Genomic DNA, 14019 nt, shown 5'->3' with positions numbered 1-14019 from the left:
GGCTAAGGAAAAGCCTGGTGCCTGGTTTCTTGGCATCATTAACAGCTGCCACACTCTTGGCTTTGGCATAAGGCAACATGTATACAAAGATCTTTAAAAAAAGAAAAAAGAAAAGAAAAGACAAGACAAGACAGGCTAGGCCAAAGGCAGCAAGGCCACAGTCTGACTTTGGAAATGAGGCGCCATCTGCTTATAGGTGTACAGCTTGGGGGCTTCCTGCATACCCAAGAGCCAGGCATTCTTCACAAGGACCTTTTGTCCACCCACTATCCTTCAGGACTCTGGGAACCAGCTGCCCTAGAAGATTAAGAAATCTGATTGAGGGTAATGGGAAGAAACAAATCTTTTCAGCATCTCAGTTCCCCAAAGACTGTACTTTTGCGTGTTCTGTACATGAGCACATTATGTCACAGCTGAGCAAATGCTAAATGGAAATAATATTCCCACTGTCATCCAAAAAGATAATCAGGCTGAGACAGTCAAACACAAACAAGATAAGACAGTATTAAAAAGCAATGAGTCTTCCTCTCAGTCACTATCAAAGTCAGATTCAAATACTTAATGGCATTTCCTTTGAGCCACTTTTGCTGCCGTTTCCTTTTTAGGGAAATAAAACCATCACTAAACTCTATTCTCTTGCCTTTGTACCAATGCTGAGGTCCCACATTACTGCAAAGGTTTCCTAAAGGCTCACTTCTGGCCTCCATCCAACACATCATCCCTTTGCTTCCCTTTCTGATCAACAGATAACTTGTCAAATGTCACGTTCTTTACAATGCCTTCAAACTCTCCACCTCATCTTGCTCCACTACTCTCCTCTCTTACCAAGTCCCAAAAATACCAGCCTTCTTTCTGTTCCTTGGACTCCTTCCTACCACAGGGACTTTGCACTAGCTATTTTCACTACCTACCATCTTCACATGGTTGAGTGACCAGAGCGCTGTACAACTTCAGAGAGCACCAACTGCATGGAAAGCCACTGGATGGTTCTGAGCAGGGAGCGACATGCATGAAATGCTGTGGACACTGCCCCCGGCTACAGAACTAAGGGACCCACATCAGCAATGTTCTTGCAAAGCTTCAACCTCAAAGGCTCCCTGCTCCGCTACTGCTATCCTTCTGGGCTCTTTCTCTTTGCAAAAGCCCTGGCTACAGAAATGAGAAATTTCCACACTAGCTTTAAGAGGGCAGGAATCCAGCATGTCTGCAACTCAATATCCTGGAAAAACTAGAGCAAGAAGGAAAGGGGTTAGGGCAAGCCACAGCGTCATCTGTCTGTTTCCATTATGTTTTTCCCCTCTAACCACCAAGTGTTTCTGAAGCATTTGGGAATCAAATCCATCACAGGCAGAAATCGCAGCCGCCAGCTTGACGCCCTGGGATCGGGAGCCTGGGCCAGGCCCCATTCTCTAGTACTTACCCCTCCCCACAGGCATGGCTCCTGAGTTCCTGACCTCATGTTGAAAAGCCTGAGATCAGAGTAAGGGAAACTAGTGGTCAGAGGCAGGACTCCAAGCACTCTCAGGGTCAGTGCTGGAAAAACAAAACATCTCCTTGATTGGCCTTCTTGTGGCAAAGCTGGTTCTATGACCCAGGACTTAAGAAGCCTGAATAACATGGGAGGGAGTAGGAAGGTAAGGGATCCTTGAAGGCCATTAGCTTTCACTGACAATCAAGTAAAAAGCTTGGAGCCCAATGAACCACATCACTCTGAGAAGCTTTGATAACTCACTGATAAACAGCCTAGCCCCAAACAGTCCTGACAACGGTTCTGGTTCTGGGCCTAAACCAGCAGTCGGACATCCCCCGAGGGGTCCCAGATTGGAGAGGGTGCAGGCCAGGCTGAGGGACACACACACACACCATGCACGAATTTCATGCATCGGGCCTCTAGTATTCATATAAAGATTGAAGGAAAAAATATCCTCTGCAGGATGACATCTTTTTTTTTTCTTCTTTAAAAAAATTTTTTTTAATTGATTTTTAGAGAAAGAGAGAGGGTGAGGGAGAGAAGAAAGAAGCATCAATGTGTCAAACATCAATCGGCTGCTTCCTAAATGCCCTCTACTGGGAAATAAGAACTGAAACCTGAGCTTATGCCCTGACGAGGTAGGAATCCAACCGGGAATCCTTTGGTACATGGGACGATGCCCAAACAACTAAACCACCCCGGCCAGGGCAGACATCTTTTATCAGAACAAAAATCCTTCACAGATTGACACAGGATTCTGTGGCCTGCTCTCCAGTTCTACCCTCTTGCCATTACCCAGCAGGACTCTTTCTTCTCTGTAAAGTTACTTCAATATTCAGCTCAACATTTCCCCTACAAAGCACTTCCTCCTTAACTATTCACACTCCATTAAGCCAAGATACCTTTGAACTTAAGTGCATAATCGTAATAATGGTCTCTAGCCCTACCCTCCTCTTTACACAGGTAAAGGAAGGGAAGGAAAGGGTGAGGACATCTGGAGCAGGAGTCCCTGAATTTATAGCTCAGCTCCAGGATTCACTAGCTAAGTACCTAAGTACCTCAACATCTTTCTGCCTCAGTTTCCTTGGAAAATAATATTAATAATCACTACCCCATAAAGACTGTGTGAAGATGAAATGAGTTCATATAAAATACTAAGAAGAGTGCTTGCACACAGCAAAAACTATAAGGGTTTGCTATTGTTACATTTTTTAAGTCTCTGGAAGCACCGAAGATCACAGGGTAAGAGAAGTCAGATAAAGTCAAAAGCTGTTTCCAGCCCCAATCCACACTATCTTCTTTCTTCTTTCCCAGCCACTGCCATTTCTTGTCAAACAGATGTTGGGGTTTCCAGGGACCAGAGTTAGGGATATGACAACTTCTCATTGTCCCCAACCCCAACATATCATCTTCTCCAACAGTCTGCTCGTATTGGGAACTTGACATAGCTTTGCTGGTGGGGTGTGCTGCACAGTCCAACACTGAGTGCAGGAGAGCTCACAGGCAGGTCAGTGCGCTGTCAAGGATGTGTGCAGGGGAGAAAAGACCATTTCTACAGGGCTCAGGTCAGAGGGCACATGACAAAGGGCACATCGTCCCATGTACCAAAGGATTCCCGGCTGGATTCCTACTTTGTCAGGATAGGATCACTCCACACATATCTTAGGAACAGACATCAGAAGTGAGATACTGAAACAAAACATAGCTGAGTGGGATACCCCAGAGGCAGGAGAGAGGAATAAATTTAGGAGTCAAAGGTTAAAATCCAGATTCAGGACCTGGGCAATGGTGTGTGTGTGTGTCCCTCAATCTGGACCACTGGCTCCTAATTGCTGACAAACAGATGCTGACAAACACAGACCTAGAACATGGCAGGTGTGAGGATCAGAATTCAATGTGGAGAAGTCACAGTGTGAAAGATGGGAGTCTAGAAAGACAGGCTGAACAGGGAAGAATCCTAGGACTGAGAGATCTGATCAAGTCAAATCCATAAAGGCTTCCAGTATGCCTCTCTCTGCAGGAAGAGAAGGAAATCCCCAGTGCTGGTCAGTAGTTAGGCTTCTCAGACTTCTTTTTACAAGTTACAACTGACATATAACATTATGACATATTTGACATATTTCAGGAGCACAACACAGTCTTTCAACATGTATATGCCTTACCAAGTACTCACCACAATAAGTCTCATAATCATCTCCTCTGGGACTTTTTAAAAAAATATGTATTTTTTCATTGATTTCAGAGAGGAAGGGAGAGGAAGAGACAGAAACATTAATGATGAGAGAGAATCACCGATTGGCTACTTCCTGAATACCCCCTACTGGGAATTAAGCCTGCAATCTGGGCATGTGCCCTTGACCAGAATCAAAACCAGGACTCTTCAGTCCACAGATTGTTGCTCTATTCACTGAGCCAAACCGGTACAGCGTCCTCTTGGACTTTTTAAAGTGAGTTTGACTGGGCCAGCTTAAGGAACCTCTTCTCACTGTCCCTTAGTGCTGAGGAAACAATTTGGAATCACTACCCCATGGAGGAAGAGCTAATCTATGCTGCAAATGAAATGCTAGATAAAGGATGAAACCACACACCTGCACAGATCTGCTGGGAGCCCCACACTGCCTTAGGTGTTCCTGTGATTACCAAAGAAAAGAAAGTCTCAACATTCCAAAAGTCAGAGGTCTGAAGCCTGAAATCCAACCCAGAGTGGTGGTTTCAGCTTCCGGAAGAGCCCTAGTCCCACTGCTGGCCCCTACTCCCACCCTGGGCTAAACCCACGGGAGCCCAGATCCCTGCCCTTAGCGGACATCAGTCACCGTGTCACACCAACAGTCATCCTGAAACTAGAGACCGCTGAGAGAAAGGCAGTGGGACCGAAGCTTCAGGGAGGCCTGCCCTCCAATGTGCCTACACAGCACTTCCTCAGCCTGCTGGGCCCAGCTAGGGGCGGGGCGGGGACCTGCTGTCAGTGTGTGGCTTACAAAAGCAGTCCAGTTGTTAGTCTCGTGAGAGCTTTGGGATGAAAGCAAATGCCCAACCCAAGAGGGAAACATGCTCTCAGGACAGGTGTGTTATGGCAAAGGCAGGGTTTCCACTGGGAACCCTAGAGGATGAAATGGCACAAAAGTTCCTGCAAACCAGGCTTGTAAGAAGGAAATTAGCATTTCCCATCTGTAGAGGACTAAGACCACACAAAACAACAAGTGAAAAAGTTAATCTGTATCCAGTGTTTTAATAAATAACTCACTCCATGGGAGCCCAGCTGAGAGGAACCTGTGGGGGAAAGGCAAAACCTGAGGCAGCCGTAGAAAACCAGTCCCCACGGGGGCGGGGGGGGGGGGGTGTGTTGCGCGAACAACTCCAACTCCATGGACACACCTGCCAGAAGCCAGTTTGTGGGCGAGGCGTAGGCTCCCCCCTGTGGAGCTGCCACACTTTGGGCCATACCACCCAGAGCTGTCTTTGGAAGCAGCCTGACGTGTAACAGATGACCTGCCCAGTGGAATCTCATTAGGGGAGACTGCCTGAGATCACAAATAATCTACACCTGGTCAGCTGAGTGCGTTGTGGTTAGGTCTGGCGTAGCATGGGTCCAGCCAGGGCTGCTGGCAGCACCAGGGGCAGCCCAAAATCCTCACAGAGCCACCTCTTGCAGAGCCCCACAAATCTCTACAGTCCAGTCCACAGCTGTCTGGCCACAAAGGAAAAGCCAGAGCTGCAAGCTTCCAAGCATTTGGCAGCTGCTGTTCAGCTGTCTCACACCTCCCAAGTCCAGGCAAGAGCAACAGGACCGTCTCTGCTGCTGAAGTCGTTGGGAGTAGCCTTAGGTTCCGCAGAAAAGCACTCCGTTCTCCCCTGTGGCTGCTCCAAGCTGGAACTTGTTCCATCTCTCCAACTTCAGAAACAGCCTCTTGAGAACCTTTTAATCCAAACAAGTGCTCTCTTGCCCTGTTTCCTTTCATGAATGTAAATAGAAAAAAAACTTGGATGGAACTAGCCATCCCAGGCCTCATCCAATCAGTTTACTCTTCACCCTTTTTTAGGGCTACCAGGATGGGGCTCCCCTTACTGCCCCCAAAGGAAGCGTGCCAGGGGCAAGAAATGCAGGGAACCCTTGGGCTTCTGCTTGTCTACCTTCCACAAACTGTGAGGTGAAGGAAAGATATTAATGGGAGGAGTTACCCACTAGATGTTTAATATATATTGTGATTAATTAAAATGGAAAGGCAGCCTAGCTGGTTTGGCTCAGTGGATAGAGCATCGGCCTGAAGACCAAAGGGTCCCAGGTTTGATTCTAGTCAAGAGCACATGCCCAGGGTTGCAGGTTCGATCCCCAGTAGGGGGCGTGCAGGAGGCAGCCAGTCAATGATTCTCATTATTGGTGTTTCTCTCTCTCCCCCCTCCCTTCCTCTCTGAAATATATATATATATATATATATATATATATATATATATATATATATATATAATTTTTTTTTCTTCTTAAGTTTGCTTGTATTATCATCTTAAAGACAAAAAATGCCCCATACACTCCTTTCTTCCCAATCATAAGAGACAGCAGAGAACAGTGGGAAAGTCAGGAGATCCTGCTGCTCTCCTTAACTTGCTATATGGCCTTTGGCAGGCTGCTGGACTTACCTCAGCTGTACAACCAGGGGATGTGGGCTAGATCAATGTTTCCCATTTATCTGTGACAATAAATAATACTGAATCATGCTTTTTAAAAAGTTCCCTTTTCAATTCTCTTTCAGTTTTTCTAATCATGTCTGGTGTCAGGTTCTATTTGGTATTAGCATATCTTTTTTCCCCCTTAAATATATTTTTATTGATTTCAGGGAAAAAGGGAGATGGATAGAAAGATAGAAACATCAATGATGAGAAAGAATAATTGATCAGCTGCCTCCTACATGCTCCACATTGGGGCTCAAGCCTGTACCCCAGGCATGTGCCCTGACCGGGAATTGAACCATGACCTCCTGTTCACAGGTTGATGCTCCACCACTGAGTCACATAGGCTGGGCTTAACATATTTTTTAAATACCTCTCTCATATGTCTTGCTAATCTTTTGAACAAAGAGAAAGGTGGCCTCAGGCTTAGAATATTCTGTGACAGGCCACAGTATTAAGCTAGAATTTAATAACCATGCTTTGTTATTACTGTGTTTATTTCCATAACTACCTTTAAATATACAGCAAATGATATTGGTTTCCATATATGATAGCGATTTAACTTTTAAAGATTTATTTATATCAATTTTTAAAAGGAGGGTTAGTTTACAGAGAAGACACAGTAGATAATATGCTACAGGTGGCAAAAATTATGTAGGCAGCACTAGAAGTTTTGGAAACATGGGGCTAGAAGATTTTTAAAGCCTCTCGCAGTCCTCAAAGTGAATGTCGGTGTCTTCAAGTGTCAGATGCAGCTCTCACCCCAGACCCCTTCTTACAGGATTCCTCTCAAACGTCACCTCCTTCCTGGAGCTTCTGACCCCGCAGGCTGGTTACAGTTCCTGTTCCTAGAGGATGTTTACATCCATGGGTTGCAGCATTTATTACTCAGTACTACAACCTTCTCTTTACGCTTCCTTCCCTTCGAGAACATGAGCTCAATGTAAGAACCATGTTCTTGGAATTTTATTCCCAACACATATGACATTCTATCTCTATTACAAAACAGGTGCTTGATGAGTGTATGCTGAAGGAACCAATGCTTCTGGCCTTTTTTCACTAAACAAGAAGACAAAAGACAGTAGAAGAAGAATGTTGCCAGAAATTCACTTACCATAATTCCAATTTAATACCTCTTAGCACTTATGCTAGAAGTTAGAACTCTCACAATTCTTACCTCATCTTTAAACACTAAATTAAATAAAAATCCATGAATCTGTTTCAAAGAGGAAGTAGGTAAAATGGATGGAGGGACAGAGATGGCTATAGAGATGGTTATATTCTTGATGAAGCAAGTAGAGTAAAATGTTAATGGCAGAATCTAGGTAGTGGGTATATGAGTATTCACTATATGCTTCTTTCAACTTTGCTTTATGTTTAAAATTTTTCATAATAAGCTAGTAGGAGAGAAGTATACTTAAAAGCATCAACACAAATTCTGAGTCATAGCTACGCTGCCTGTCCTCTGAGCTCAAACACCAGAGCGAGCTTGGGAAAACCTGATAGTTTTAGAACTCTTGCTCATCATTGACAATTTCCTGCACAGGTAAGCAGAGCTCAGGTGCTGACCTGGACCTTGTTGGCACAAGGAGATATAGGCAGAGGACAGACACCCAGAAGTTCCACCTGAGAAGTACCAACCCCACAGGACTATGACATCATCATCTCTACAATGGAAAAACCTCAGAGAAAAGGTTCAAGCTAAGGAACAGGCAGGCGAAGGGTGGACAAGTGGCACACACTCACTCATGGACTCTGCTGTCACCATAAAGGTCACTGAGGCCGAAGCTGATGTAGTGCCAGTGTTCGGGGATATTGGCAGAAGGGCTCCCCACGTTCCTGTACATGCTAACATAATCCAAGGGGTCTGGGCCACCCAACCTGCAAAAGACAAAACACAGGATTGTTAGTGTGAATCTGAAAGCAGACAGTGTGAAGCTAAGGGATGTCTTACAAACCTGAGGGGCCCCAAACTGAAGGAAAATGGGGTGAAAGATAACTAAAGGGAGGCCACGCCTCTCTGGGATAAGACCATGGGATAGGTGGCTAGAAGTTGTCTAATTCCCCACGCATGACAGACTCCTTCCAACATGTAGGACCTCTTTTAGAAGTAAAACAGATTGGATGGTTGCCCTTTTTGCTTCCTCCTGTTTCAAACTACCAATCCCAAATGCGATTGGCAGGGATTATCTCTCCTTCATGGTGCCTGTAAACATGTCATGCTTCAAGGCAAGAGGTGCATCTGTCAATCCAATTGGCCTCTGTTGAAAGACCATCCTTAGCATCCCCAATGGGAATGGAAACAGAGGCTCAGCTCCACTCTTGCCTCTTGGACAGACTAAACTGTGCCCTTCGTTAATTACATTTTGTTGTGAACAAACCCAATGCCTTCAGATCCATGCCTGTACCCCACAGACCAAAGCTGGTTGTTTGGGAAAACTTTTTTTTTTTTAATCTTTTTTTTTTAATTGATTTTTTACAGAGAGGAAGGGGGATAGAGAGCTAGAAACATCGATGAGAGAGAAACATTGACCAGCTGCCTCTTGCATACCTCCTACCGGGGATGTGCCCACAACCAGAGTACGTACATGCCCTTGACCGGAATCGAACCTGGGACCCTTCAGTCCGCAGACCGCCGCTCTACCACTGAGCCTAATCAGTTTCGGCTGGGAAAACTTTTTAATCCTCACCCAAGGACATTTTTTTTTTTTAATTGATTGATTGAGAGGGAGAGAGAGTGGAGGGGAAAGAGACATCAATCAGTTGCCTCCTGCACATGGGATCCCTGACTGGCCAGGGATCGAACCTGCACCCCTAGACATGTGCCCAACTGAGAATCGGACTACAGCCTTTTGGTGTACAGGACAATGCTCCTATCAACTGAGCCACACCAGCCAGGGCCCAAAGCTGGTCTTTCATCATGCAAATGACAAAAGCCAAACCTGGGCTAGCTCACCTCAGCACAGATAAAGATAACTGCAGAGAAGCCAGGCTGAGCCATGTGAGCTCAGAACTGGAAGATGACCCTAGCAGACTACCATCTCAAAGGTAGAATTGTACATTAAATTATTTGGGGCCTCTGAAGACCACATTAAACTTCCCACATAATTCCAACTGAAAGGCAGTGGAGGAAGAGATTCGGTCATTACCTGATTCTGAGGATTTAATTCAATAAGGATTCCCTTTTGTAGACCAATTAGTGCTCTCTTTTTCTTAAATCCTGCTTTTCTTCAGAATGGATAGGGAAACTGGTAGACTTGAGAAACAGATGAAATAAATGGAAACCATCAGTGGAAGGAAGTCTGCAGTTAGCTCACAGACACCTCTGCATTTGAGCTGCCTCGGACATCTGACTGTTCCACAGACTGCAAAAACTTTGCTGCTCCTGGGACATTGATAGAGTGCACTTTGCAACTGGGTTCATATGCTAAAGGAACACTGACAACCAAATAAAAAGCATGCTTATGTGTGATCCCAGCAAGCATGCCAACACCATGCAATTAAAGCACTATTTAAAACCAGTAGGTGTCTTTTCATCCTCTTTGCCAGGATATTATTTGCTTTTGTAAAAATCCTTATTCTCCGCTAAGAAATGCTAAGTTATTTCTAGAACTTGTAAAAAAAAAAAAAAAAAAAAGTTGCTACAAATAGCTTAGAATTTCAACTGAGTGGATTAGAAAAAAGGACAAATCTCCCTGTCTTTCCTTAACTCAGATTTTGCCAAAATCATCTGACTAATTCCACAACCAGTTGGATTTAGGAGAGCTTGTCGGGGAAGGGAAAAAAGCAAAGAGCAGCTAACTCTGAAAGGACCCTAGGATAGTGCAAAGCCCAAGAACAGATGGAGTGACTACAAGCTCCATGTATGCTCCACTGTCCTGCTGCAAAACCCCAGTCCTACCCTCCTTCAGCGTTGGTCCACCCAGCAACAAGTGACAAAACTGCATCCGCCATTCCATGCTTCACCTGCCACTCCACAACAATCCTCTTTCTGGCCACGGCTCCCAGGACGCACTCTCAAGGAGAGAGACTTTACCCTGAAACTCCAACTGCAGGGAATGACCAAGTGTCAGACCAAACGAACCTCATCCCCAGCACAGACAGTTCTGTTCTACTTACTCAGAAACCTGATGGGAAGCAGAAGGGTATGCAGAAAATTTTCATATTCTGTACTTAGAAAAGATGTTATCCAAGGACCCAGCATCCTTCGACTTAGTACCTTGAACACCTGACTTCACTCCCCAGGACTAGAGTAGGCCCAGAGCACAAGCTCTGCCTCTCTGCTTCTGATCCCTACTCACCGAAGTCTCAGCTTTCAGAATGTCCTTACTGACCAGGGTGCATTAGCCAAGAGCCACCCTTCTGTTGCAAGAAAAGGAATCCCAAGGTACACTGGGCCACAGCCAGACCCAGGCAGCCTCAGCCAGTCATCCTGTTAGGAGAACTGAAGAGGCCTTGGTGGAATCCCAAATGAAATCGATGAATTAATTTCAGGGTCTTAATCATGCACAATCCAAATCTATAAAGAATCTAGGAAGCATTTCTAATTGCAAAGAATGCTGTACAGTTGCCTGGACTCGTCATTAGAATTTAGTCCATCTCTGAAAATAAGTCCTGCCTGGTTAACAAGCTTGCTACAGGGGGGGAGGAGGGGGATGGTGGTGGTGGTGGTGGTGGTGGTGGTGGTGGTGGTGGTGGTGGTGGTGGTGTAAGTTTCCCAAACTAGTCTTTGTCCTTTGCCTGTGCTCCCATACCTATTACACACAACTCTATCCTTCATGGCCACCTTTTACACACAACTCTATCCTTTGGAGACAGAGACAGTCGCCCAAGTCTGTGTAGCAATTCCTCTTTACACTCAAATGAGGCCTGAACAAACAGCATGGCAGAGCCTGGCCTACTTTTCTCATGACACAATCCGGGAGAGTTCAACACAATACGTATTTAAATACAGAGGTGCAATTAGAATGGGGATTAAGTTATCAAGAGCTGCTTTTCATTCAGAAGCTCTCTTCATAAACTCGTCTCAACCCAAGAATTGTACCACTGGCCACACCTCCTGGCCACCAGACAGAAGCAGGCTGCTCCCCGCGGCTCCCCCTAAGGAGCAGGTGGCTGGTCCTCCACACTGTCCACTTCTTCACATGCTCCAGTCCTCCGGAGCCTACCTTCTGCCATTTCTGGAGGAAGACATTGTCCTGGGGGAGACTCAGTCCTAAAGGGAGAGGTAACCAGAAGAGACATCCACTCACTCCCCCCCCCTCCCCCCAGGTCTATCCTAACTATGGCCACACTCCAAGCAGCTAGCTGCCTGAACAGTCTTTCAGGGCTCCATCTTAACACACTGCCTGCAAGAATGTGGTTCTGGACATATTCAACAATCCCTCAGTCAACTTTTGGTCCAGAAAGATCATGAAGATAGGCGCTTTCTTTCCCACAGTTCCCATAACGCCCGTTTTGCCCTGAGGCTGCAGGATGAAACAGGAATGGGAAACTAGAGAAGACCATTCCTACTTCAAGGCCAGCCCCTCTGCAAAAGGTCTGATCCTTAACGGAGATCCTTCAGAGACCCCCTGAGAAACTGCTGCCTGCATCCTGAAGCTTGTGGCTAGGAAGCTCCTCCGCATCTCACCGCCTTCCCCCCACCCTGTCCGAGGCCCACACTTGGAGGGTTTCCTCTGGTCCCCTGCGATCCCCAGCCAAGCCCTGGCTCTGCCCTGGCCAGTGCCATAAAGGAAAGCAGCTGCAGAGCTAGCGGGAAGCTCGGCACGAGGAGAACTGTGCGGAGTCAGCACCAAGTTTATCGGGGGTGGGGTGGGGGGGGGAGTTGTCTCGTGAAACTTAGGACACAAAAGCACGGCGCTGACACGATGTCTGAGCTCCCCGGAAAGCAACAGAAAGGCTGCCCTCCTCCTCCTCCACCGCTTCCCAAGCGCACCGCTCACAGCGAGCGCCCCTCCTCACCCAAAGCGGAGCCCGGGGCCCCAGACCCGCCTCGGACCCGTACCCGGGCCAGTCTCCTGCCCTCCAGCTCCGCCAGCCGCGCTCCTGCAAAGCCCCGCCACGGCGCCCCCGCCCCCGCCACGGCCCGCCCGCGGCCCGGCCCAGTGCAGCCGCAACCCCCTCCGGGCTTCCCCCGGCCCGCCCGCTGGTGACCCCCTGCAGGCGCCCCCTCCTTCCACCACGTTTACAGTCCCCCCTCTCCTCCCGACCCCCCTCGGCTCACACACACACACACACACACACACACACACACACACCACACACCCAATTCACTCCGTTCTCCAAACCCCCTTAACCCTTCAGCCTCCGCAGCCCCGTCAGCCACTCGCTGCCCGCAGCCTTCTTTAACCCCTTTGTCCCCATTCCTAACCGGAGCCTTAACTCCCTCCCTCCCAGCAGGAAGCCCTTCTTCCCAGTGCTTTAACCATTCCCCCTCCTCTTCCTCCTCCTCCTCCTCCTTTTCCTCCCTCGCAAACTACTTCGCCGCGGGCGCTTAAACTCCTCGCGGCCCGCCGCCGTCCCCCGCGGCCCGGGCCCCGTACCAGTACTTGACGATGGCGGTGACCTGGAGCGGGTTCGGCTGGTCCGGGTACAGGCGGCGGCACTCTCCGTAGATGGCGTGCAGCCCCGGGGGGAAGAGCGAGGCGAAGGCCGGCGGAGCGGTGGGGCCGGGGGCCGGGGGCGCGGTGGGGCCGGGGGCGCCGCTAGGCCGCAGCTCCGCCATCCCGGCGCTGGGAGGACCCGGGAGGACAGACGAGCGAGCGCGAGGGCACTGACGCGCCGGCGGCGGGCGGACCCCGGAGGTGTGACTCCCAGAGGCGCTGGGGGCTGCAGCGAGGGCTGGGACCCGCGCCTGCGCACGGAGAGCCGTCCGCCCAGGCCGCGGCCGCCGCCGAGCGGGCCGGAGAGCGCCTGGGGGGCCGCGGGCCGCTCAAGGGGGCGGGGCCCCGGCGCGCCCGATCCCGGACCCCATTGGCTGACGTCCGTGCCAGTCACAGAGGCAGCGTGCCTCGGCAGTAAGTCTCGCCTCCCCCTGTAGGCGTCCCAAAGCTCTTGGCCTCCCCCTAGTGTTAGGAGGAACCCAGGTTTCAATGGAGATGTGCAGGCATCCTTCTGAGGTGCTAGGGTCCCTCAAAAGCCCTGGGAAGTGCGCCAACTAAGGACCTGTCACTGGTTTGCTGACTCGCAAACCTTATTTATTTAAACATAAACTAGAGGCCCAGTGCACGAAATTCCTGTGAGAGCGCACTGACCACCAGGACCGGTTATTCTGCTCTACAGTCGATTTGCATATCAGCCTTTTATTATATAGGATATAGCAATGGGCTGCTGATTCATTGGTCCATGTGGCATTAGTGTTTTGTTTTGTTTTTTATTGATTTCTGAGAGGGGAAAGGGGAAGAGAGAAACATCAATAAGAGGGAATCATTGATCGGCTGCCGCCTGCACACCCCCTATCAGGGACAGAGCCCATAACCCAGGCAGGTGCTCTGACTAGGAATTAACTGTGACCTGGCTCATGGATCGAAACTCAACCACAGAGCCACACACTATGGGCCATGCAACATTAGTTTTAATCTAAATGTTTCCTATGTCTTTGAATGTCCTTTGATCATACTGACTGACACACTGCCAAATTCAGGGGTCCTATGTCAAAATACCTATTTTGGAGTTCTGTCAGAAAGTAACAAGAATTGGCCTCAGGGCATGGCTCAGTGGTTGAGCATCAACCTATGAACCAGGAAATCACGGTTAGATTCCCAATCATAGCACATGTCTGGTGGCAGGCTCCATCCCCAGTGTGGATGAGCAAGAAGCAGCCAATCAATGATTCTCTCTCATCATTGATGTTTCTATCTCTCTCCCTCTCGCTTCCTCCC

The 14019-nt window shown here is 48.3% G+C and overlaps 1 protein-coding gene across 10 annotated transcripts in view; it reads right to left on the bottom strand.

Moving 5' to 3' along the window:
- The window catches only part of SUFU (SUFU negative regulator of hedgehog signaling), an 82268-nt gene extending 69194 nt beyond the window's left edge, over positions 1-13074 (bottom strand). For 4 of the 10 annotated variants that reach the window (XR_006741717.1, XR_004987982.2, XR_004987979.2 and 1 more), the window contains exons 1-2: positions 12682-13074; positions 7883-8017 (exon numbers count right to left, since the gene is read on the bottom strand). Coding sequence is in view for 6 of the 10 variants with exons in the window: in XM_045582044.1 (XP_045438000.1) it covers positions 7883-8017; positions 12682-12863 (317 nt within the window). In the remaining 4 variants the exon portion in view is untranslated. The remainder of the gene's footprint in view (positions 1-7882; positions 8018-12681) is intronic. The other 6 variants (XR_004987981.2, XM_036437911.2, XM_045582045.1 and 3 more) reach the window with 3 other exon arrangements.
- Positions 13075-14019: the final 945 nt, after the last annotated feature.

Source organism: Pipistrellus kuhlii, unplaced genomic scaffold (genome assembly GCF_014108245.1).
Source record: "Pipistrellus kuhlii isolate mPipKuh1 unplaced genomic scaffold, mPipKuh1.p scaffold_m20_p_15, whole genome shotgun sequence".
NCBI lineage: Eukaryota > Metazoa > Chordata > Mammalia > Chiroptera > Vespertilionidae > Pipistrellus > Pipistrellus kuhlii.
The sequence above is the reverse complement of the archived record's forward strand: the minus strand, read 5'-3'. Positions and strand labels throughout refer to the sequence as shown.